At 45.8% G+C, this 25425-nt stretch overlaps 1 protein-coding gene across 1 annotated transcript in view; it reads right to left on the bottom strand.

The window, feature by feature from the left end:
• Window positions 1–25425, bottom strand: part of itga10 (integrin, alpha 10) — a 181141-nt gene that overhangs the window by 21560 nt on the left and 134156 nt on the right. Inside the window, exons 17-22 of the mRNA XM_072282845.1 lie at window positions 18972–19114; window positions 15882–15992; window positions 8264–8349; window positions 3255–3396; window positions 1267–1359; window positions 684–760 (exon numbers count right to left, since the gene is read on the bottom strand). Coding sequence (XP_072138946.1) covers window positions 684–760; window positions 1267–1359; window positions 3255–3396; window positions 8264–8349; window positions 15882–15992; window positions 18972–19114 — 652 coding nt within the window. The remainder of the gene's footprint in view (window positions 1–683; window positions 761–1266; window positions 1360–3254; window positions 3397–8263; window positions 8350–15881; window positions 15993–18971; window positions 19115–25425) is intronic.

The raw sequence follows: 25425 nt of genomic DNA, 5'->3' as shown, positions 1-25425 counted from the left end.
AGGGAGAGGGGCAGAGGGAGGGGGGACAAAGGCGGGGAAAGAGGAGGAGAGGGGCCGGAGAGGGAGAGCAGGAGGAAGAGGGCGGAGAAAGAGGAAGATGGAAAGAGAGGTGGGGAGAGATGAAGGGAAGCGAGAGTGGAGGGAGAAGAGGAGGGGGAAGGAGAGAGAGTGGGCTGGGGTGAGAGAAAGGTTGAGAGAGTGGGGAGAGAGAGGGGAGAGAGGGGCAAAGGAAGGGAAAAGGGGAATAGAGGAGAGAGGGGGTAAAGTGGTAGAGAGAGATGGCCCTGGTCTCAATGGGCTACACATCTCCATGGAGACACAGTCAGAGAGAAACAGGCCCTCGATCAGTCAGAGTCCGTATTAACCATCAAACACTTGATTCCACTTTCCCAATTTATCCCTGCCTCCAATTAACCCAGACGTTACCTCCCGCCCACACACCAGGGGCTTATTTATTGCAGCCAAATCACCTCCCAGCTGTACACCTTGGGAACATGGGATGAAATTGGAGCAAGCGTGGATGACCCATATGGTCTCAGGGAGAACATTGAAACTCCACACACAGAAGATACATGGTGAAGGTGACTCAGGGATTATGATTAATACCCCGGACCTTTACAGGATGTTCACACTCCCAGTCGCTGCAACGTGATCCAAGTCTAACGGCCGCCCACCGGACTCACCTGGTGACACTGAGGTGTAGCTCCAGCTCATCTGACAGGTACAGGCACCGAAATTCAAACTCCAGGCGAAAGGACACCTAAAGAAGAGCCTTTATTTGTCACGGCAGCACTACAGCTCAGAAACAGTCCCTTCGGCCCATCTACTCTGTGCTGAGCCGCTATTCTGCCTAGTGCCATTGATCCACACCTGGACTATAGCCCTCCACACCCCTCCCACCGTCCAAACATTCAAACATGCAGTGAACTGTGTCATTTGCATTAACAACCCACACAGTCTGAGGGTAGGCTGGGGGCTGCCCGCCAACATCGCCACATTCTCAGCACCAACACTACTAACAACTCACTAACTTCAACCCGTACATCCTTGGGATGCAGAAGGTAACCAGAGCGCTCAGGAGAACCCCACGCGGTCATGGGGAGGATGTACAAACTCCTTTTGAACCCTAATCGCTGGCGCTGTAAAGCATTACACTAACCACTACGTTATTGTGCTGCCCTTAGCCGACCCCAGAAATGACAGGCGTGTATGCATGCGTGCGCGTGTTTCATGCAAGTGCATGCATGTGCAGTGTTCCCCACATACCCGCATCAATGATCGGAAGACCGGGAAGCTGACGTTGCAGATTCTGTGATGGGGTGAAATCACCAGACATTCCACCTTATTCTGTCCATCGTCCTGTCAAAGGTGAGGATCATAACATTGGTGGACTGTAGGAAATGGGGCCCTGTCCATGAATCCAAAGGAGGATCAGCACCAACTACACACAAAAATCCCTCTGCACCATGCCAACAGGACATGGACAGCACAGGTCAGACACAGAGTGAAACTCCCTCTACACTGTCCCATCACACTCTCCTGGGGTCAGACACAGAGTGAAGCTCCCTCTACACTGTCCCATCACATACTCCCAGGGTCAGACACAGAGTGAAACTCCCTCCACACTGTCCCATCACACACTCCTGGGGTCAGACACAGAGTGAAGCTTCCTCTACACCGTCCCATCACACACTCCCGGGGTCAGACACAGAGTGAAGCTCCCTCCACACTGTCCCATCACACACTCCCGGGGTCAGACACAGAGTGAAGCTCCCTCCACACTGTCCCATCACACACTCCCGGGGTCAGACACAGAGTGAAACTCTCTCCACTCTGTCCCATCACACACTCCCGGGGTCAGACACAGAGTGAAACTCTCTCCACTCTGTCCCATCACACACTCCTGGGGTCAGACACAGAGTGAAACTCTCTCCACTCTGTCCCATCACACACTCCCGGGGTCAGACACAGAGTGAAGCTCCCTCTACACCGTCCCATCACACACTCCCGGGGTCAAACACAGAGTGAGGCTCCATCTACTCTATCTTATTACACACTCCAGTCACAGAGTGATGCTCCCTCCACACCCTCCCACCACACACTCAGGGTTAGACACAAAATGAAGCTCTCTCTAAACTCGCGGGAGGAGGTTACAAGGATGCAGCCATGACTCGAGGACTTGAGTTCTAGGGAAAGATTGAACAGGTTTGGACTTCATTCCCTAGAGTGTAGGAGAATGAGGGGAGATCTGATAGAGGTATACAAAATTATGAGGGGTATAGATAGGGTAAATGAAAGCAGGTTTTTTCCACTGAGGTTGGGTGCGACTAGAACTAGAGGTCATAGTTTAAAGGTAAAGGGTGATATGTATAAGGAGAGCCTGAGGGGGAACGTCTTCACTCAGAGGGTGGTATGAGTGTGGAACCAGCTGCCAGAACAAGTGGTGGATGTGGGTTTGATTTCAACACTTAAACAAATATAGATAGGTACATGGATGGGAGGGGCACAGAGAGCTGTACTCTGGGAGCTTGTCGATAGGACTGGGCAGAATATCGTTTCAGTGTGGACTAGATTATCCAAGGGGCCTTTTTCTGTGTCGTAGTGCTCTATTACTCTAAATAGACAGTTTTAGAACTGTGGCTGTCTACAAGAACACTGAGGCTGTATACAAGAAGGGTCAGAGCTGTCTCTATTTCCTGAGGAGACTGAGGTCCTTTAACATTTGCTGGACGATGCTGAGGATGTTCTCCGAGTCTGTGGTGGCCAGTGCGATCATGTTTGCTGTTGTGTGCTGGGGCAGCAGGCTGAGGGTAGCAGACACCAACAGAATCAACAAACTCATTCATAAGGCCAGTGATGTTGTGGGGATGGAACTGGACTCTCTCACGGTAGTATCTGAAAAGAGGATGCTGTCCAAGTTGCATGCCATCTTGGGTCAATGTCTTCCATCCACTACATAATGTACTGGTTGGGCACAGGAGTACATTCAGCCAGAGACTCATTCCACTGAGATGCAGCACAGAGCATCATAGGAAGTCATTCCTGCCTTTGGCCATCAAACTTTACAACTCCTCCCTTAGAGGGTCAGACACCCTGAGCCAATAGGCTGGTCCTGGACTTATTTCATAATTTACTGGCATAATTTACATATTATTATTTAACTATTTATGGTTCTATTACTATTTGGGTCAACTGTAACGAAAACCAATTTCCCCCGGGATCAATAAAGTATGACTGTGACTATGACTATTTACCTTCATAAGGAGACTTGTGAGGAGCAGGTTTCTGGAAAAGGTGATGTTTAGGCTGGTATTGTAGGCATTTTCCTTCCTGTTCTCCAGCAGCACGGCGACTGACACTCTCTGCCGATTGCTGCTGACGACGTACGGGTTCTGCCTGAAAGGAGGGCGTCTGTTCGTTAACGATTACACAACAAGCAAAAGCAAACTGCACAGCATCAGGGCTAAAACGACAACGGGTAGTCAAAACAGTCCAACACATCACCAGCACCAGCCTAACCACCATCAAGAACATACAGAGAGAAAGGTGCTGGAAAAGGGCCAGTAACATCATGAAGGATCCCACCCACCCGGCTCATAGACTGTTTGACCCACTTCCATCAGGGAGGAGGCTACGTAGCGTCACACTAGAACCACCAGACTCAAAAACAGTTACTTTCCCCAAGCAGCAAGGCTGATCAACACCTCCACCCACTAACCCTCCCCTCCACACCCCCAAACACCACTACTTTATCATTTCCTGGTAGTAAGACACTCCTGCCCAGCGTCACTTTATGGACACACACAGACATCCCACCTCTCCCGGAAGTTCCGGGAGTCTCCCGCATATTAACAGTGGCTCCCTGATGCCCGCAAATTATATACAATATCCTGGAAATTGATTTTTTTGAGAGCAAGCATGAGAGAACGTGTGAGAGAGAGCGAAAGAGCGAGAGCAAGAGCAAGAAAGCAAGCGTGAGTGAGAGCAACCACGAGCGAGAGAGCACGCGCACGAGAGAGTTCCAAAAAAAGTCGCCATGGTGGAGTGTTCCAAAAAAAGAAAATATGAAACGAACGTCACCCCAAACTACACTAAAGTGTACCCCTGCCTAATAGGGGTCAAAATAACAACAGTGTTGCTCGCTGCACTGTTTGCAACAGTGACTTTTCTATTACCCATGGTGGGTTAAGACTGTAAAAGACATGTTGAGGTGAGTTTAACAGGTGTCATTCGTTCATTAGCTTAGATAACGTTATTTAAACTAGCTGACTAGCTGCTAAGGAGCTACTCTATTGCAGACATTCTACCTCACCTGGAAGTTCCGGGAGTCTCCCGCAAATTGATGGTAATTGATGGTGCTACCTCCCTGAAATGAGTTTTTGCAGGGTGGGATGTCTGCACACAACCAATCTACGTTTATATGTGATCTTATGTATTAACATTTATTGTGCTTTTTTATTATTATTGTGGTTTTTTGTGCTGTATCAGATCTGGACTAACAATTATTTCATTTGCCTTTACACTTGTCTACTGGAAATGACATTCAACAATCTTGAATCCTGAAGCATTTCTCCCCACAGTTACTCCTTGCATAGACGCCACCTGACTCGCCGAGTTCCTCCAGCATTTTGAATGGGTGAATTTATCTCCGGCATTTCCGCTGTCACTCCTCTCCTCCCACCCACTGCGTCCCCTTCAAACTCTTTGACCCCACCCCCCCACCATCAGGCAGGAGGTACCGTAGCATTAGGACAAGGACTGTTTCTTCCCCCCAGGCTGTGAGATACTGAACTCCCCGTCACCACCCAGGTCTCTGCATGTGTGAAGAGCCAGCAGCGTTATACTGTTTACTTTTCAACTTGTATTGCAAATGTACCTCACGTTCAATGACAATCTTCTGGAATATATTTTATTATCCGTTCATTTATTTGTGGTGACGTTACTTCATGCGTTATGTGTGAGCTACATCAAGTTCACGTGCAAGTTTATCATCATCTGACTGCACAACCAAATGAAACAACATTCCTTTGGACCATGGTGCACCCAAAAAACATATATCACACACAGCACACAATGAAAAATATTACCATCAACAAGTTAATAAACTATAATACAAAGTGCATGTAGAGTGCAGCACAGGTAAACGGTAAACAGCTCGCTGTCCTAGTGACGAGACCTCGGTGGTGGCAGGGTAGTCATTAGTCTCACAGCCTGAGGGGAGAAGCTGTCACCCAGTCTACCAGTCCCAGTCCTGATGCTCCTGAACCTCCTTCCTGATGGCCCTGGGTCAAAGAGATTGTGGGATGGGTGGTAGGGATCCTCAGCAATTCCGGAGGAATGCTGTCTCGTTTGGCGGTATACTTGTATGGGATATACGTGTATAGGGTTGAATGACAATAAATTTGAACTTGAACCTCATCTTCCCACCCCCCCCCAAAACTCTGCCACTTTTAACAAGATTCCAGCACCATTGCACCCCCCCTCCTTCTCCAGCATTCTGTCCATGACTCCTTGCTGTATCTACAGTGCTGTGTACTGTCTTAGGCACCACATGTAATGAGGGCATCTGACTTTTGCACAGTTCTGTATATTGGTTAAGACAGGAAGGCAACTGGGAAACAGAAATAAGACATTTAGCTTTCTATTAGCTCAGTAGTATTAAGTGTTATTTGGTAAATGGAAAAATGTATACAGTACAAATCATATGCATATATAGATATATATATATATATATAGCTAGGGTGTCTAAGTCTTTTGGACAATACTGTATAGAACTACATCCACTCCCCATCTCACTGCACCCTCTCATACAGAGTCAGTTCTTTTATGTCTTTCACTCTGGCTATCCATTTTGTCCCGGTGCACTTCTGATCCATTCTCCCAACTAAGAGAGCGATTACTGAGTCTTTATAAGGCATTGGTCAGACCGCATTGGGAGTATTGCGAGCAACTTTGGGAGCCTGACGTGCTGGCCTGGAGAGGGTAGAGAAGATGGTCACGGGAATGATTCCGGGAATGAAAGGGTTAATAAACGAGGAGTGTTTGATAGGTCTGGGCCTGCACTCACTAGAGTTTAGAAGAATGAGGTTGGATCTCATTGAAACCTATCGGATATTGAAAGGCCTAGATAGTGTGGACGTGGAGAGGATATTTCCTATAGTGGGGGAGTCCAGGAACAGAGGGCACAGCCTCAGAACAGAGGGAGATGAGGACAGGTTTCTTTAGCCAGAAGGTGGTAAATCTGTGAAATTCATTGCCACCGAGAGCCTGTGGAGGCCAGGTCACTGGGTATTTTTAAAGAGGGGCTGATATATTCTTGATTGTTATGGGTGTCCAAGGTTATGGGGAGAAGGCAGGAGAATGGGGTTGAGTGGGATAATAAATCAGTCGTGATGGAATGGTGGAATAGATTTGACGGGCCGAATGGCCCAGTTTTACTCCTATATCTTATGGTCTTATGGCCTGGTTTATTATTGTCACATGTACTGAGATCCTCCAAGAAGACCATTGACTTGTCGTGGTTTGGAGGCTGGCATACCTCAATGACCCAGAGAGCTATGCTGGTTAGAGTCAGGGCTTTGGGCTTTGGCTCTTGGTAGGGTCACCATGCCAAGCAGGTCAAAGGGTAGAGGCCAGACTAAGAGTGGCTCACCAATCCTCCAGGATCAGGTGTTAGGGAAAAAGCAATGAAGAATCTTCCATATCAGTGTGCGACTGTACAGAGAACCTTCATTGTTGCCCTGAACGCCAGTGACATAACAGGTGGTAAGTAATGTACTGAGATACCGTGAAAGACTTGTTTGCCTGCTGTCTGCTCGGATCATTGTGTACATAAGCACATCGAGTTACAAGTCAGTAAAAAGGGAAAACAGAATGCGGATAGGAGTGTCACAGCTATAGAGAAAGTGCAGTGCAGGTAGACAGATAAAGTGCAAGAGCTACAACGAGCTTGAATAGGAGATCGATAACTTGAGAGGTCCGTTCAAAGATCTGATAAGGATCAGGTCAAGGCCTGGAGATGGCCTGTCCTAGGGTTGAGGTGTGTGTGTGTGTGTGTGTGTGTGTGTGTGTGTGTGTGTGTGTGTGAGAGAGAGAGAGAGAGAGAGACTCTGTGTGCGTGTGTGTGTGAGAGAGAGAGAGAGAGACTGTGAGTGTGTGTGTGACTCTGTCTCTGTGTCTGTGTGTGTGTGTGTGTGACTGTGTGTGAGTGACTGTGTGTGTGTGTGTGTGAGTGACTGTGTGTGTGTGTGTGACTGTGTGTGAGTGTGACTGTGTGTGTGTGTGTGTGACTGTGTGTGAGTGTGACTGTGTGTGTGTGTGACTGTGTGTGAGTGACTGTGTGTGTGTGTGTGTGTGTGTGTGTGTGTGACTGTGTGTGTGAGTGTGACCGTGTGTGTGTGTGTGTGTGTGTGTGTGTGTGTGTGACTGTGTGTGTGTATGTGTGTGTGTGTGTGTGTGTGTGTGTGTGAGAGAGTGAATGTGTGTGTGTGTGTGTGAGTGTGACTCTGTGTGTGTGTGTGTGTGTGTGTGTGTGTGTGTGTGAGAGAGTGAATGTGTGTGTGTGTGAGTGTGACTCTGTGTGTGTGTGTGTGTGTGTGTGTGTGTGTGCGCGCTGGAATATATGGCAACAATTGTGGGCTGACCTCAGCACATCCTTGGTCGTTGACACAAATGATGCTTTCCACTGTATGTTTGGAAGCACATGTGATTAAAAAAAATCTGAATCTGAATCTAATCTGACAAGAGTGGGGTGGAAGCTGTCGTTGAGCCTCTGGTACGTCCTTCCAGGCTTTTGTATCTTTTGCCCGATGAGAGATGGGAGAAGACATTATGTCCGGAGTTGGTGGGCTCCTCAAATATGATGGCTGCTTTACGAAGGTAGTGTTGAGTGTAGATGTAGTTAATGTAAGCGGGGGGGCGAGTTTGCAAGATAGACTGGGCTACATAACTCTCTCTTACAGGCTTGGGCAGTGCGGTTTCCATAACAAACCATCTCTGGTGCATCTGCCTTGTCTATGCTAGAGGAATTAATTTTGCACTACAAGAGAGCCTGCAAAAGAGACCCTGAGATTCCAGGCACCCGTGACTTTCATTCTCCATCTCACCCCCAGCCTGACCTCTCAGTCTCTGGTCTCCCACATTGGAGCAACAAGTCTTAAAACCTCCTCGAAGAAAAGGCTCTCATCATCAGCACACGATTAACCCCATCCCGCATCAATTCAGCTGTTGGAACTGATAACCACAAACATTCTTATTTTCTTACCTTGATCCAGAAATATCCAGATGCGCCTGAAGTGCGAGATCAGTCAAACACAGGTCATCATCCCCGCAGTCTTTAAAGAACGGGATCTGGGAGCACAGAGAGAAGAAAGCATGCCTGAATGCCAGAGCAGATTCCTCTCGACACCAGGTTAACAAAGGAGCAGCCCAGCTGTCCAAGCTGCCAGAGACCCAGGCTCACTCCTGACTTCCCGTGCTGACTGTGTGGAGTTTGCATGTTTTTCCTGTGGTGCAGTTGTATAGCAATGAAAAGAGGCCCTTCAGCCCATCATATCCACCCTGACCTTCCCTGTCCATCCACACTAATCCCAATTAAAGATTAGCTTCATTTGTCACACTTATGTCAACGACCAACACAGTCCGAGGTTGTGCTGGGGGCAGCCCGCGAGTGTGCTCACATAGCATGCCCACAGCTTACTGACCCTATCCCATATATCCTTGTAGGAGGATACCGGAGCATCCAGAAAGAACGGGGATGACACACAGACTGCTTATGGACAGCAGCGGGAATTGAATGCCGAATGCTGATCATTGGCGCTGTAATAGAGTTAGGAGTCTCCATCCCGAAACGAGGTTTCCCACCTGCCATGGTTGATGGAGCCCTGGCACACGCTTCCTCCACTTCGGATCGCACCCCTTCTCCCCAGCCAGAGGCAGCATTCCTTTGGTCCTCACCTTTCACCCCAGGTCAGACTCCGCATTCATCCCATCACTAGTCACATCTTCCTCTTCTTCACTTTCCTTCTCCTTCCCTTAGGAACCACTCTCTTCATGAGTCCCTGGTCCAGTCCTCTCCCACCCCTCCATGAACTTTGGCAACTTCTCCTGCCGGGAGGTCTAACCACCGTCCAGGGACTGAGTCAGAGGTCCACCTGCCTCAGTTCTCCAACGGAATGGACCGTATTCTGTGGTCGTGATGTGGCCTTCACCTTGTGAACCCGGGCAGCCATTTTGTGGCACGCCAGTGGCTGTGTCAGCAATGGCTGCCTCAAAGCTTCTGGTTCCATGCCATTTTAACTCTCCTTCCCACACCCACACCAATCTGACTGTCTGTGACTCTCTCCATTGCTACCGCAAGGCCAAAGCTGGATGAACAACATCTCATATTCTGCTTGGTGTGAAGACTGAGTTTTCCAACCCCAGGTGGCCCTCACTCCCACTACTTCTCCTTCCAATACACTGACCTCTCCACCTAGTTTTTGAATTTATAGAACATAGAAGAGTACAGCACAGTACAGGCCCTTCAGCCCACAATGTTGTGCCACTTAAATGTCCCCTAATGTTATCTGCCTCTATCACTAACCCGGCACCATGTTCCACATACCCACCACTCTCTGTGTAAAGAAAATATCTTACTTCTGACATGGCAACCCCCCCCCCCCTCCAATACTTTCCTCCAAATACCCTAAAAGAATGCCCTCTTGTATTAAACATTTCTACCCTGGGAAAAAGTCTCTGGCTGTCTGCTCTATCAATGCCTCTTTTCATCCAGTACATGGCAGGGACAATCTCTGGAAGGATTAGGGAGCCAATGGGAATTTCTCCGGCAAGAGGGTGATGAGGGGTTGGGGGTCTGGAACTCACAGTGTGAAAGGCTGGTGAAAAGAGGAATCCCTTCCATACCCTAAGGACCCTCACCATCTAGGAGATGTCCTCTTCTCATTGCTACCACCAGGGAGGAGGTACAGGAGCCCGAAGACACACGCTCAACATTTTAGGAACAGCTTCTTCCCCTGTACCATCAGATTTATGAATGGCCCAGGAACCCATGTACACTACCTCACTATTCCTTTTTTTCAGGCCATAAGATATAGGAGCAGAAAGAGCCCTTTTGGCCCATCGAGTCTGCTCCACCATTTCATCGTGGCTGGTGCAATTTTCCTCTCAGCCCCATCTCCTGCTTTCTCCCTGTATCCCTTCATACCCTGACCAATCAAGAATCTATCAACATCTGTCTTAAATAAAGACTTGGCCTCCACATTTGCCCGTGGCAAAGAATTCCACAGATTCACCACTCTCTGGCTAAAGAAATCCCTCCTCATCTCCATTCTAAATGGATGCTTCTCTATTCTGAGGCTGTGTCCTCTGGTATTAGACCCTCTCAGCATCGGAAACATCCTCTCCACATCCACCCTATCAAGGCCTTTCACCATTCGATAGGTTTCAGTGAGGTCACCCCTCATTCTTTTGAATTCCAGTGAGTACAGGCCCAGAGCCATCAACCACTCTTCATATGACAAGCCATTCAATCCTGGAATCATTTTTGTGAACCTCCTTTGAACCCTCTTCAGTTTCAGCACATCCTTTCTAAGATAAGGGGCCCATTATCTTTCTAAGATAATGGCAAGACTCTTGGCAGTGTGAAGGATCAGAGGGATCTTGGGGTCCAAGTCCATAGAACAGACACAGTTCTACGCCGGTTGACTCTGTGGTTAAGAAGGCATATGGAGCATTGGCCTTCAGTCGTGGGATTGAGTTTAAGAGCCGAGAGGAAATGTTACAGCTATTTAAGACCTTGGTCAGACCCCACTTGGCGTACTGTGCTCAATTCTGGTTGCCTCACTACAGGAAGGATGTGGAAACCATAGAAAGGGTGCAGAGGAGATTTACAAGGATGTTGCCTGGATTGGGGAGCATGCCTTATGGGAATAGGTTGAGTGAACTCGGCCTTTTCTCCTTGGAGCGACGGAGGATGAGAGGTGACCTGAGGTGTACAAGGTAATGAGAGGCATTGATCGTGTGGATAGTCAGACGCTTTTTCCCAGGGCTGAAATGGCTAGCATGAGATGGCATAGTTTTAAAGTGCTTGGAAGTAGGTAATGAGGAAATGTCAGGGGTAAGTTTTTTACGCAGAGAGTGGTGAGTGCGTGGAATGGGCAAAAATGATAGGGTTTTTTAAGAGACTCCTGGATAGGTACATAGAGCTGTAGGTTTTTTATGTTTCTATGCTTCTGTATAAACCTGCTCAAAATACTCCAAGTGAAGCCTCACCAGAGCTTTATAAAGATTCAACATTACATCCTTCTTTTAAATTCTAGTTCCCCTGAAATGAATGCTAACATTGCATTTGCCTTTCTCACCACAGACTCAACCTGCAAATTAACCTTTCGGGAATCTTGCACAAGGACTCACAAGCCCCTTTGTGCCTCAAATTTTTCTATTCTCTCTCCCGACACTGCATTCCATCTGCCATTTCTTTGTCCAATCTCCTAATCTAAGCCTCCCTACTTCCTCAAAACTACCTGCCCCTCCGCTAGTCTGCAAACTTGACAACAAAACCATCATCTCCATCATCTAAATCATTGATATATAATGTAAAAGGAATCAACTCAGACCCATGTGAAACACCACTAGTCATTGGGAGCCAACCAGAAAAGGCTCCCTTCATTCCCACTCTTTGCTTTTTGCCAGTCAGCCACTGCTTTATCCATGCTAGAATCTTTCCTGTAGTACCATTGGCTTGTTAAGCGGCCTCAGGTGTGGCACCTTGTCAAAATCCTTCTGAAAATCCACGTGCACAACATCAACTGATTCTCCTTTGTCTATCCTGCTTGTTATTTTTTCAAAGAATTTCAAAGCCTATTTTATCATGTGCCTCCAAGTACCCTGAGACCTCATCCTTAATAATCAACTCCAACATCTTCCCAACCACTGAGTTCAGACTAACTGGCCTATAGTTTCCTTTCTTCTGCTTCTCTCCCTTCCTAAAGAGAGGAATGACATTTGCAATTTTCCATTCTTCCAAAACCAGTCCAGAATCTGGTGATTCTTGAAAGAATATTATTAATGCCTCCATAATCTCTTCAGCCACCTCTTTCAGAACTCTGGGGTGGACACCATCTGGTCCAGGTGACTTATCTACCTTCAGACCTTTCAGTTTCCCAAGAACCTTCTCTCTAGTAATGGTAACTTCACACACTTCATGACCCCTGATACCTGGAACTTCCATCATACTGCTAATGTCTTCCATAGTGAAGACTGATGCAAAATACTTATTTCGTTCATTCGCCATTTTGTGTTACTTTCAGAAATGGAAAGACCTGAAGGTAGGTAAATTACTTAGAGCAGATGATGTACACCTAGAGTTCTGAAAGAGATGGCTGAAACATTATTTTCCAGTAGTCTGATATCCATTCTTGCCATTCATTCTATACACTTTATGTATCTGAAGAACCTTTTGGCATACTCTTTAATGTTATTGGCCAGCTTACTTTTGTATTCCATCTTTACCTTCTTAGTGATCTTTTTAGTTGCCTTCTGTTGGTTTTTAAAAGCTTCCCAATCCTCTAACTTCCCACTAATTTTTGCTCTATTATATGCCCTCTCTTTGGCTTTGACTTCTTTTGTTAGCCATGGTGGTGCCATATTTCCTTTAGAAAACTTCTTCCTCTTTGGGATGTTTATATCCTGTGCCTTCCAAATTGCTTCCAGAAATTTTAGCCGTTGCTGCTCTGCCATCATCCCTGCCAGTGTTCTTTTCCAATCAATATTGGCCAATTCTCTCATGTCTCTGTAATTCCCTTTACTCCACTGTAATATTGATATATCTGACTTTAGCTTCTCTTTCTCAAATTCCAGGGTGAATTTGATCATATTATGATCACTTTCCCCTAACGGTTCTTTTACCTTAAGCTCTCTAATCAATTCTGGTTCATTGCACAACACCCAATCCAGAATAGCTGATCTTCTAGTGAGCTCAACCACAAACTGCTCTAAAAGACCATCTCGTAAACATTCTAGATATTCCCTCTCCGGTAATCCAGCACCAGCCTGGTTTTCCTAATCTACCCACAAATTGAAGACCCCCATGACTATTGTAACATTGCCCTTTTGGCATGCATTTTCTATCTCCCATTGTAATTTGTAGACCACATCCTTACTACTGTTTGGTGGTCTGTATACAACTCCCGTCAGCGTCTTTTTACCCTTGCAGTTCCTTAGCTCTACCCATATTGATTCAACATCTTCTGACCCTATGTCACCTCTTTCTAAAGATTTAATTTAATTTTTTACCAACAGAGCAATGCCACCCCCTCTGCCTTCCTGCCCATCCTTTTGATACAATGTATATCCTTGGACATTAAGCTCCCAGCTATAATCTTTCAAACAAGGTTCACTGATGCCGCAACATCGTATCTGCTAATCTGCAACTGTGCTGCAAGGTCATCTACCTTATTCTGTATACTGCGCGCATTCAAATACAACACCCTCAGTCCCATATTCACCCTTTTCGATGCTTTTCCATCTTTTATGTTGCAACACATCCTGTTGACTGCAATTTTGCCCATTCAACAGCCTCTCCTCACTACACATTGCCTCGATAAACCAGCTACCTCATCTTCAATGCTATCATCCGCCTTTCCTATGATACTTCTTGCATTGAAATATATGCAGCTCAGGACCCTAGTCGCACCATGCTCAACCTTTTGATTCCTAACTTTGTGGTCTCACTACATCTGTCTCCACAACTTCACCACTAACTGCTTTGGCACTATTCCCACCCCCCTGCAACTCTACTTTAAACTCCACCGTGCAGCATTAACAAACCTTCCTGTTAGAATATCCGTCCCCCTCCAGTTTAGGTGCAAAGCATCCATTCTGTACAGGTCCCACCTTCCCTGGAAGAGAGCCCAATGACCCAAAACTCTTATGTCCTCCCTCTACACCAACTCCCTTTAAGGCATCCGTTAGTCTTGCAAGACCATGGATCCGCACCTGGAAAGTCTTCACTCTCCAGGGTGCAGGCCTGGGCAAGGTTGTATGGAAGACCAGCAGTTGCCCATGCTGCAAGTCTCCCCTCTCCACGACACCGATGTTGTCCAAGGGAAGGGCATTAGGACCCATACAGTTTGGCACCAGTGTCATCGCAAAGCAATGTGTAATTAAGTGCCTTGCTCAAGGACACAACACGCTTCCTCGGCTGGGGCTCGAACTCATGACCCTCAGGTAGTTAGTCCAATGCCTTAACCACTTGGCCACGTGCTCACACACCAACTCCTTAGCCATTTATTAAACTGTATAATCTTCCTAGTTTTGGCCTGACTAGCACGTGGCACGGGTAGCAATCCTGAGATCACAAACCCTGGGGGTCCTGCCCTTTAACTTAGCACCTAACTCCCTGTGCAGAACCTCATCACTCATCCTACCCATGTCATTGGTACCTACGTGGACCATGAGCTCTGGCCGTTCACCCTCCCCACTTAAGAGTGCTGAGGACTCAATCCAAGATATCCCGGATCCTGGCACCCAGGAGGTAACATACCACCCGGGAATCTTTTTTGCCCTTTTTTCAAACTTTTCTGAGTTCCTCTGTATAAAAAAGTGTGTGAAGTGTTAGAATCTGGGGGCAGTTATGAGAATGTGTGATTTTTATGTATTTATTTATTAGAGATATAGTGTGGAACAGGCTCTTTTCCCCCACACAGCCTCACCGCCTAGCAACCCACCGATTTAACCCAAGCCTGATCACAGGATAATTTATAATGACCAATTAACCAATTTGGACTGGGGAAGGAAACTGGGGCACTCAGAGGAAACCCACATGCTCATGGGAGAATGTACATCCTCCTTGCAGACGAGTGCTGGAATTCAGCTCTGAACTCCGAAGCCCCGACTGTAACAGCGTATTGGTAATGTTACTCCACCATGATTCGTGTGAATGGGTGCTTGAATGGGCGGCGCACACTCAGTGGGGCCATTTCTCACCAGGCTAGAGAGCAGCACAAGGTTACTCATCGCTCGACAACAAACGTTTTCAAAAGTGTCACCTCCTCAGAAATTCTTTTTTTGTTTGCGATAGACCACTTGAAGCTGCACACTAATATAATTTCAGACGACTTGTACCATGTAGGAATTTGGAGAAACAAGGAATTAACTTTTATTCAATATAATGCATTTAATTGCATAATGGTGATGACGGTTTGCAATAGTTCAACTAAGCTAAAAATGTTTTGTTGATGACTTTCACTTGTACTCAGTGTGAGGCTTCTCGCTTAAGTGTTCAACAATAATCAGTCAGTACTGATGGATTTCAGTTGCCCTGATAGCGTCTCTCTATGACAGCAACGTCCTGGTGAAATCTGTCACCGAGCTCGTCATTGACAGCACCAAGACGTGCAGGGAAGACGTCTAAATGGGAATGCGGAAAATTAATCTTTAGCGACATGTTGCACTTCATGGTTTTGTATGCTTGAAGCATGTTGCCAGCCAGCTGCATGTAGTTTGGTGCTCTGTAGTTGCCAAGAAAATTTTTCAACAACAGCCTTGAATGCCTTTCACTAATTTTCTCCGGTCCCACCAGAACTTCTTTGAATTACCTGTCATTGATGACCTGTTTGATTTGTGGACCAACAAAAATCCCCTGCTTAATCTTGGCATCAGTTATTCTGACTTGAATTATGAATTGAAAGAACAACTATAGGTGATTTACAAAAACTGGTGCGTGATAGGGACATTTCATGGTAATCTTCATGACCAGCAGCCCCAAATCAATAAGGTACACACAAAAATATTGAGGAAATAAACTCTTTGTTGTGCAGTGCTACTGATTCATTGATATGTTAGTAACTGGCCAGGTTTGTGAATGGTTTACTGAGACTCACCCAACTTCGAACAGTGGTTTCACAGCCATCATCCAGAATTGGTCCTGCGGGCTGCTCTGCCAGACTGAACTGCAACGTGAATCCAACGGATCGAATATAGTCAGCTGTGTCCTGCAAACAAGAAACCACAAATGTCAGGCGGAGGACGTTTGGACAGACCACATTGCCTGTTTCTCACTGCAGCAAAGGTAAACTGGCAAAACTGTTAAAGAATCATTCTGTATGTTCATCGTGGAAAATGCACAGAGCACGTGTTACTACAGGATCACACTCACGCAAGCATGCCAGAGACAGGCTAAGACCCCGACAAAGGTGTCAACAAGGCAATCGTTTTGCAGGTAATTTTAGAGCTCTATAAAACTGGGAGTATTGCGTTCAAAAAAGGATGTGGAAGCTTTAGAGAGGGGGCAGGGCAGATTTACTAGGATGCTGCCTGGATCAGGGACCATGTCTTATGAACGTAGGTTGAGTGAGCTAGGGATTTTCTCTTTGGAGCGAAGGAGGCTGGGAGGCGACTTGTTAGAGCTGTACAAGAAGGTTCAGTGTACAGACATAGACTAGTTCCCAGGGTGGAAATGGCTAGTGAAAGGATGAACAGTTTTGAAGTCTTTGGAGGAATGTCAGAGGTAGGTTTTTTACACTGAGACTGGCAGATACATTAGGGAGATTTGGGAGGCTCTCAGATAGGCACTTGGATTTGAGGAGGGAAGGGTTAGATTGACCTTGGAGCAGATTAAAATGTTGCACAGCACGGTGGGCTGAAGGGCCTGTACTGTGCGGTTATATTCTACGAGAAAAGGTCTTTGAAATAGTTGCACAACAGGAGGAGGAGAATTTACAGAGCAAATTCAGTGTGATATGTATCACTGTAAATACAAGAGTCACACAGATAGGGTCCACACACTCAGCAAGGGAATGGCATTGACACCCTAACACTACAAACAGGTGGTAAGAGTGGACTCCCTCACCTCTGCCCTTCTGACCCTCAACTCAGGAGCCTCCCAGGGCTGTGTCCTAAGCCCCCTCCTTCACTCTCTGTATACTCATGGCTGTGTCACCACCCACAGCTCCTATCTGCTAATTAAATTTGCAGATGATACTACACTGATTGGCCTTATTTCAAATAGTAACGAGGCAGCCTACAGAGAAGTTATCACTCTGACACAGTGGTGTCAAGAAAACAACCTCTCCCTCAATGTTGCAAAAATAAAGGAGCTGGTTGTGGACTACAGGAGGAACGGAGACAGGCTCACCGCTATTGATGTCAATGGATCTGGGGTTTAGAGGGTGATTTGAGCTCTCAGATAACTTTTACCAAGGTCTCAGACCTTAAATAGCTTGTGGGGGCTATGGCTTGTTCACAATCATCATTAGGAAAGGCCAGGTTATGCAAATTTCAAAGCTTTATAAATACCCTGACTCCTCAAACCTTGTCCCAACAATCAGCAGCCATGGGCTCCTCTAAGCAGCTGCCTAGCACTCTGAAAATTAAAATAAATGATGCCCACAAAGCAGGAGAAGGCTATAAGAAGATAGCAAAGCATTTTCAGGTAGCCATTTCCTCAGTTTGAAATGTAATTAAGAAATGGCAGTCAACAGGAACGGTGGAGGTCAAGTTGAGGTCTGGGAGACCAAGAAAACTTTCCGAGAGAACTGCTTGTAGAATTGCTAGAAAGGCAAATCAAAACCCCTGTTTGACTGCAAAAGACCTTCAGGAAGATTTAGCAGACTCTGGAGTGGTGGTGCACTGTTCTACTGTGCAGCGACACCTGCACAAATATGACCTTCATGGAAGAGTCATCAGAAGGAAACCTTTCCTGCATTCTCACCACAAAATTCAGCATCAGAAGTTTGCAAAGGAACATCTAAACAAGCCTGATGCATTTTGGAAACAAATCCCATGGACTGATGAAGTTAAAATAGAACTTTTTGGCTGCAATGAGCAAAGGTATGCTTGGAGAAAAAAGGGTGCAGAATTTCATGAAAAGAACACCTCTCCAACTGTTAAGCACAGGGGTGGATCGATCATGATTTGTGCTTGTGTTGCAGCCAGTGGCACAGGGAACATTTCACTGGTAGAGGGAAGAATGAATTCAGTTAAATACCAGCAAATTCTGGAAGCAAACATCGTACCATCTGTAAAAAAGCTGATGATGAAAAGAGGGTGGCTTCTACAACAGGATAATGATCCTAAACACACCTCAAAATCCACAATGGACTACCTCAAGAGGCGCAAGCTGAAGGTTTTGCCATGGTCTTCACAGTCCCCCAAACTAAACATCATTGAAAATCTGTGTAGAGGCCTCAAAAGAGCAGTGCATGCGAGACAGCCCAAGAATCTCACAGAACTAGAAGCCTTTTGTAAGGAAGAATGGGCGAAAATCCCCCAAACAAGAATTGAAAGACTCTTAGCTGGCTACAGAAAGCGTTTACAAGCTGTGATACTTGCCAAAGGGGGTGTTACTAAGTACTGACATGCAGGATGCTCAAACTTTTGCTTTGGGCCCCTTTCCTTTTTTGTTATTTTGAAACTGTAAAAGATGGAAATAAAAAAGTAATCTTGCTTAGAATATTAAAAGAAATGTGTCATCTTTAATTTTATGCCTTTTGAAAATCAGGTCATCTTTTATTCGCTTAGCTATTCACAGTAACAGAAATTTTGACCGGGGTGCCCAAACTTTTGCATGCCATTGTATCTTACTGTACATACTATTTATTATAAATTACTATAATTTGCACATTGCACATTCAGACTGAGCTGTAACGTAAAGATTTTTACTCCTCACGTGTGTGAAAGATGTAAGAAATAAAGTCAATTCAATTCAAACACAGGATTGGTACTGATACAGTTCGACATATCACTTCCACTCTACAGCACTGTGGCTCCAATTGCCTAACACAATAGACACTGCACATACAGGAGTGGACGGAAACACCCTGAAGCACTGAGTAGTGACAGGGTCTAACACAGACACAGTGTGTACAGGAGGGTCTAACACAGACACAAATGCACTGACATACCCTAATACAGACACTGTGTGTACAGTAGCAAGCCTCAAGGCCAGTGGTGATTCTCACAATGATACTCACCATGACGTAAAACTGAAGCTTCTGACATTCATGGCTGTCGATGACCATATGGATCTCTCTCTGTATCTGCCTCTGGTCACCCTCATCAAACAGGGCTCTGGGAGCAAACTTCTTCTCATCCAACACAATATTGTAGAGCAAACCTGCAGCACAGGGAGAGGGAGTTGGAAAATCAGACATTGAGAGAGCATGAAGCAGTCTTTTGGAGGAACACAGTAGCAGCTGTGGGAGGTAACAAACAGTCACAGAATATAGAATAGTGTGGTTCAGGAACAGGCAATTCAGCCCACAATGTTGTGCCCAATTAGCTTGCAATTCAAAGCCCAACTAAACTCATCACATCTGCCGACACAATGGCCATATTTTTTTCATTTTCTGCACTTCCATGTGCCTATCTAAAGATATTGAGCAACTCTATCATATTTGATTCCACCACCACCCCAGGCAGCACATTCCAGGCACCCACTGCTTTCTGTGTGAAAAAAGATGTCATACACACCTCCTTTGAAATTACCGCCTGTCACCTTAACCGCAGGACATTTGGTACTGGGCATTTCAACCCTGTGTAAAAGATACTGTCTGCCTACTCTATCTACGCCTAATTTTATAAACCTCCATCAGATTCTCCCCTCAGCCTCCGCCACTCCAGAGAAAACAACGCAACTTTGTCTGACTTCTCTTTATAGCTCATGTCTGCTGATCTAGGAAGCATCCTGGTGAACCTCTTCTCTTCCCTCTCCAAAGCCTCAAATCCCTTCTAGATAGGGCATCCAGAGCTGAATGCAATACTCTAGATACAGCCCAACCAGAGTTTTATAAATCCACAACATAACTTCCTGACTCTTGAACTTAATTCCTCGACTTATAAAGGCAGGCATGCCAGATGCCTTGTTAATCACCCTATCAACCTGTGGAGCCACTTTCAGGGAGCTATTGGACTTGGACCCCAAGAACACAGGTCCTCTGCACATCAACGCTGTCTTGCCAGGAATAATGTACTGTTTCTTTACATTTGATCTCTCAAAGAGCAACCTTTCAGATGCGGCCTGGTTAAACTCCATCTGCCATTTCTCTGCCCATATCTGCAACTGATGTGTATCTGGCTATACCCTTTGGCTATCTTCCATACTCTCACCTGCACCAGCAATCTTTGTATCAAGTGCAAATTTACTAAACCACCCTCCTCTGATAATAGGTCCCTGAGAGTGGGTTACAGTCTTGACTCTAATCCAGGCGTTCGGGGTGGGGGGGAGGTTATATATTGAATAACAAATCCCAGGGAGTGGATTACAGGTTGGAATTCAATTGAGGGTTTTTTTCAGGTTTCTAAGCAGAATAACTGACAATAGGTGTGAGTTATGGATTGGAATATAACTGAGGAGTTCAGCGGATCTATAGATAGAATAGCATACACTCAATGGCCACTTTGTTAGGTATACCTGTACACCTGCTCATTAATGCAAATCATGTGGCAGCAACTCATGTAGACATGGCCAAGAGGTTCAGTTGTTCTTCAGACCAAACATCAGAATGGGGAAGAAATGTAATCTAAGTGACTTTGACTGTGGAATGATTGTTGGTGCAAGATGGGGTGGTTTGAGTATCTCAGAAACTGCTGATCTCCTGGGATTTTCATGCACAACAGTCTCTAGAGTTTACAGAGAATGGTGTGAAAAACAAAAAAAAAACCCAGTGAGCGGCAATTCTGTGGGCAAGAATGCCTTGTTAATGAGTGAGGTCAGTGGGGAATGGCCTGACTGGTTCAAGCTGACAGGAAGGTGACAGTAACTCAGATAACCTCACATTACAATGGTGGTGTGCAGAAGAGCATCTCTGAATGCACAACACATCAAACCTTGAAGTGGATGGGCCACAGCAGCAGAAGATCACAAACATACATTCAGTGTCCACTTTATTGGGTACAGGAGGTATCTAATAAAGTGGCCATGGAGTTTATACCCATGAATGGTTTACAGAGGGAATCTAACCCAGGGTTTGACAGGCTTATATTGAAGGATGAATGCACAGCCTGATGCTGAAACCTTTGTTAATAAATAGTCACCTGCAAGACCATTCGATATAAGGATAAGGAGGTTATGCCAGAACACATAAAGGTTGGTTTGCAGGTGAAACGGGTTATCAGAACCATGCCTAGGTGACCAGCATATGGTTCCTCTAACACTTTAGCTCTCAGCTTGGTTGGTACAACAACTCTCAATCCCCACATAAGGTAACCTCCATTGAGAGCAAGTTCATGCCGGCACTGGTAAAAATGCGGAAATTGGAGTTTCTGCTGGCACATTCCTGCCATTTTGGGAGGCCACGTAGACCTGAGACAGTGTGGGGTCTTTTCCGGTTCCCTTTGGATCATCTCTGCCACGAGGGGGAGTCTTTCCATTTGTATCGTAGAGAATATGTCCTCTTTCGTAAATTTTTTCAGTTATTTCTGTTTCTAAGGGTAAACAGGACAATCCATCAGCATTTCCATGATTAGCTGTCCTTTTGAACTTGAGGTTGTAATTGTGTCCTCGAAGAAGCAGAGTTCATCTCTGCATTCATGTGGCTGCTGTCAGTGGAACACCCTTTCGTGGATTGAAAATGGACACTAGTGGTTGATGATCGGTAATAAGGGCGAATTATTTCCCATACAAACGTTTTACATCCCAAACCAGACTCATGGCCTCCCTGTCAATCTGTGTGTAATTGTTCTCTGCAGCAGTAAGGGAACATGATGCAAGGTCTATGGGGCGTACACTTCCATCATTCATAACATGTGACATTACTGCTCTTGCAGTGTACCAGAGGGCAAGGAGACACAGGCGAGATTCACTGGATGATGTGGGTCATAATGTAGAACATAAAATATAGAAAAACTACAGCACAATACAGGCCCTTTGACCCATAAAGCTGTGCTGAACATGTCCTTACCTTAGAACTACCTTAGGCTTACCCATAGACCTCTATTTTTCTGAGCTCCGTACCTGTCCAGGAGCCTCTTAAAAGACCCTATCGTATCCGCCTCCACGAATGTCGCCGGCAGCCCATTCCACGCACCCACCACTCTCTGCGTAAAAAACTTACCCCTGACATTTTGAAATTCTTGATCGACTCGATTCAAAATACCTGCAGCTCAGCAGCTTCCTGTATCACCACACTAAGAACACGGAGCAGGCCCGCTCGCACCTCGAGAAGGCGGTGAGCAGTGGGGAGGGTGGCACAGTACGGTGTATGAAGCAAGGATTAGTCCAGAGATCAGCCCACTGTCTCCTGATCCTCTATCCCCGGTTCCTCTGTCCCATCCTCACCCCTGCTCCCCTACCCAACTCTCACTCTTCAGTTCCTTTCTGTCCTCCACCCTCTCCACAGCCAATACCTGTGCCCTCTCCCAACCCTACTCACCTCTGCCGGCACTGTGTCCCTTCGTTCTCCCTCCCTCAGCACTCTGCCCTATTCTCACTCTCCTGGTTGTTTCCACATTTTCACTTATCCCCACTACTGTCAGTAGGAGAACTTTTACAACAGTTGTCTCCATGTGTGAGGGCTCTGTTTCCTTGGTCTTTTGGAAAGCCATCTCATACAGCTTTGTCCATTGCCATTTCTTCCTAATCAGCAGTAGTGAGTTCATGGGGTGGAGCACAGTCGCCAGGTTTGGCAGGAACCTCTTATAGTCATCGACAAATCCTAAAAAGGACCACAACTGTGTCACATCCTTTGGCCCTGGGGCATCCACTGCTGCCTGAATTTTCACATCACACTTGTGTAAATGTTGTGCATCGATGGTGTGACCACTGTAAGTGATGCTTCATTTAAAGAATTCACACTTGTGCTGTGCTCTGAGCCCACAATCTTCTACTGGAGGTCTCCTGAGGAGAGCTAAGGTACCGGTGACCCCTGTTTCCATCCAGGGGGTCAGTGTGGACATGGTGGAGGATTACAAATACCTGGGGATACGAATTGACAATAAACTGGACTGGTCAAAGAACACTGAGGCTGTCTACAAGAAGGGTCAGAGCCATCTCTATTTCCTGAGGAGACTGAGGTCCTTTAACATCTGCCGGACCACGCTGAGGATGTTCTACGAGTCTGTGGTGGCCAGTGCTATCATGTTTGCTGTTGTGTGTTGGGGCAGCAGGCTGAGGGTGGCAGACACCAACAGAATCAACAAACTCATTCGTAAGGCCAGTGATGTTGTGGGGATGGAACTGGACTCTCTCATGGTGGTGTCTGAAAAGAGGATGCTGTCCAAGTTGCATGCCATCTTGGTCAATGTCTCCCATCCACTACGTAATGTACTGGGTGGGCACAGGAGTACATTCAGCCAGAGACTCATTCCACCGAGATGCAGCACTGAGCGTCATAGGAAGTCATTCCTGCCAGTGGCCATCAAACTTTACAACTCCTCCCTTGGAGGGTCAGACATCCTGAGCCAATAGGCTGGTCCTGGACTTATTTCATAACTTACTGGCATAATTTACATATTACTATTTTACTATTTAACTATTTATGGTTCCATTACTATTTATTATTTATGGTGCAACTGTAACGAAAACCACTTTCCCCCGGGATCAATAAAGTATGACTATGACTAATCTTTTTACTGATGTCTTGAGATTCTAGAGCTGTTCCTTGTCATCCTTACCAGTAACAATAATTTTATCCAGGTAACACTGAGTGCCTGGACAGCCCTGTAGCACCTGGTCCATAGGTTTCTGCCAGAGTACAGGTGCAGATGCTCCTTCAAAAATAAGCCTATTATAGCGATAAAGCTCTTTGTAAGTGATTATGGTGAGAAACACTTTGGCCTCTTCTTCCATTTCCATTTGTAGGTAGGCCTCAGCTAAGTTCATTTTGTTGAAGTGTTTTCCTCCGGAAAAGTTTGAAAAGATATTCTCTATCCTGGGCAAAGAGTATTGATCTACTTTGAGTTCTGGGTTAATGGTGACCTTAAAATCACCATGGATCCTGACAGACCCATTCTTCTTGGCTACTGGGAGCACTGGCATTGCCCATGGGCTCCACTCAACCTTGGAAAGAATTCCTTCACTCTCCATGCAATCTAGTTCACTGGTTACTTTATCACGGATGGTATAAGGAACAGGACAGGCTTTGTAAAACTTGGGTGTGGCATTTTCATTTAACATTTGTAATGTCCTGGTTCATATCTTTACCATTATGCTCTACGTATTTCATTTTGACAGCTCTGTAGGAGCAGTCTGTTCTGTTTTCATGCTTGTTTGGGTTACTGTTGAAGATAAGAGGGAGGAGAACTGTGTGCCATCCAGTTAGAATGGTCGGATTAAGGGGAGGTTTCTCTGGTGAGGTTGGGCCTGGAGCTTTTGTTCGAGAGGAGATGAAGAGAGGAGACGCTGGGGAGAACTGATCATAGCACATGATCCAGTGGGAGACCTGTCTGTTTGAAATGGATTGCGAGCAGCGTTCAGAAAGTGGTGTGGGTGTTCAGGCTGACTGAGGGCCCAGCGCGTGAGTGACAGAGAAGGTCAAGATGAGCTCCAACTTCAGACTGTTTAATTAGAATGGGCCCTTTTCTTTTTGTTATTCTCTTCCTGCCCTTAAATTAAGATTCATAAATATAATTCCTTTAATCGTATTCAGTGTACTGTCTGTTGTTTCATGGCATTAATTTGTAACAGAGTAGCAAATGACACAATCCACACAAACCGAGGTTTGGGGTGGGATCGATCGCGCCTCAATCTCCCGAAAACAACAGGAATTCTGCAGATGCTGGAAATTCAAGCAACACACATCAAAGTTGCTGGTGAACGCAGCAGGCCAGGCAGCATCTCTAGGAAAAGGTACAGTCGACGTTTCAATTTTGTTCATGCTAACTTTCATTCCTGACTGCAACTTAAATGTGTCTCTGTCTGCTGTTTCCATTGATACAGCTATTCAACTGTTCTTTTAAATGTAAGCTGTGTTTCAGTTAGGAGCCATTTTTGAAAGTTTTCTTGTAAGATTCCACAAATTAAACAATCAAAGTGCATGATTAAGTCCATTACTGAACTGATGATCACCAGGCAATCTTTTCAATCTTAATTCAGCCACGTACGCTGAAATAGACCCCCCTTTCCTTTGATTCAGCTTATGAAACCTAAAGCATTCTGCAATCAGCAATGGTTTTGGTTCAAATGTTCCTGCATAACTTTCATGATATACACAAAGCTCATTTCAGCTGGTTTGGTTGAAGCAGTCATGCTTCTAAGCACTCAGCAAAATTGGCATTCACTTCTTATCGGCTGTTCCATTTGTTTTAAAATACTGCTCAGTATATAAATTCCAGTCAGCTCTTGTGCATTCAAACATGTCTATCTTTCCGATATAGCCAACTTTTTCTGCTCTTTTTTAAAATTTATGATTATTAACATCCTGTACTCACTGTTTAAGAACCCAGGAATTTGTCCGTTTTATGCTTTTTATTCTACTCAACTGTGTCTGT

This window comes from Mobula birostris, chromosome 2, assembly GCF_030028105.1.
Source record: "Mobula birostris isolate sMobBir1 chromosome 2, sMobBir1.hap1, whole genome shotgun sequence".
Lineage (NCBI taxonomy): Eukaryota > Metazoa > Chordata > Chondrichthyes > Myliobatiformes > Myliobatidae > Mobula > Mobula birostris.
Note: the sequence above shows the minus strand (reverse complement) of the source record. Positions and strands in the feature narration are given on the sequence as shown.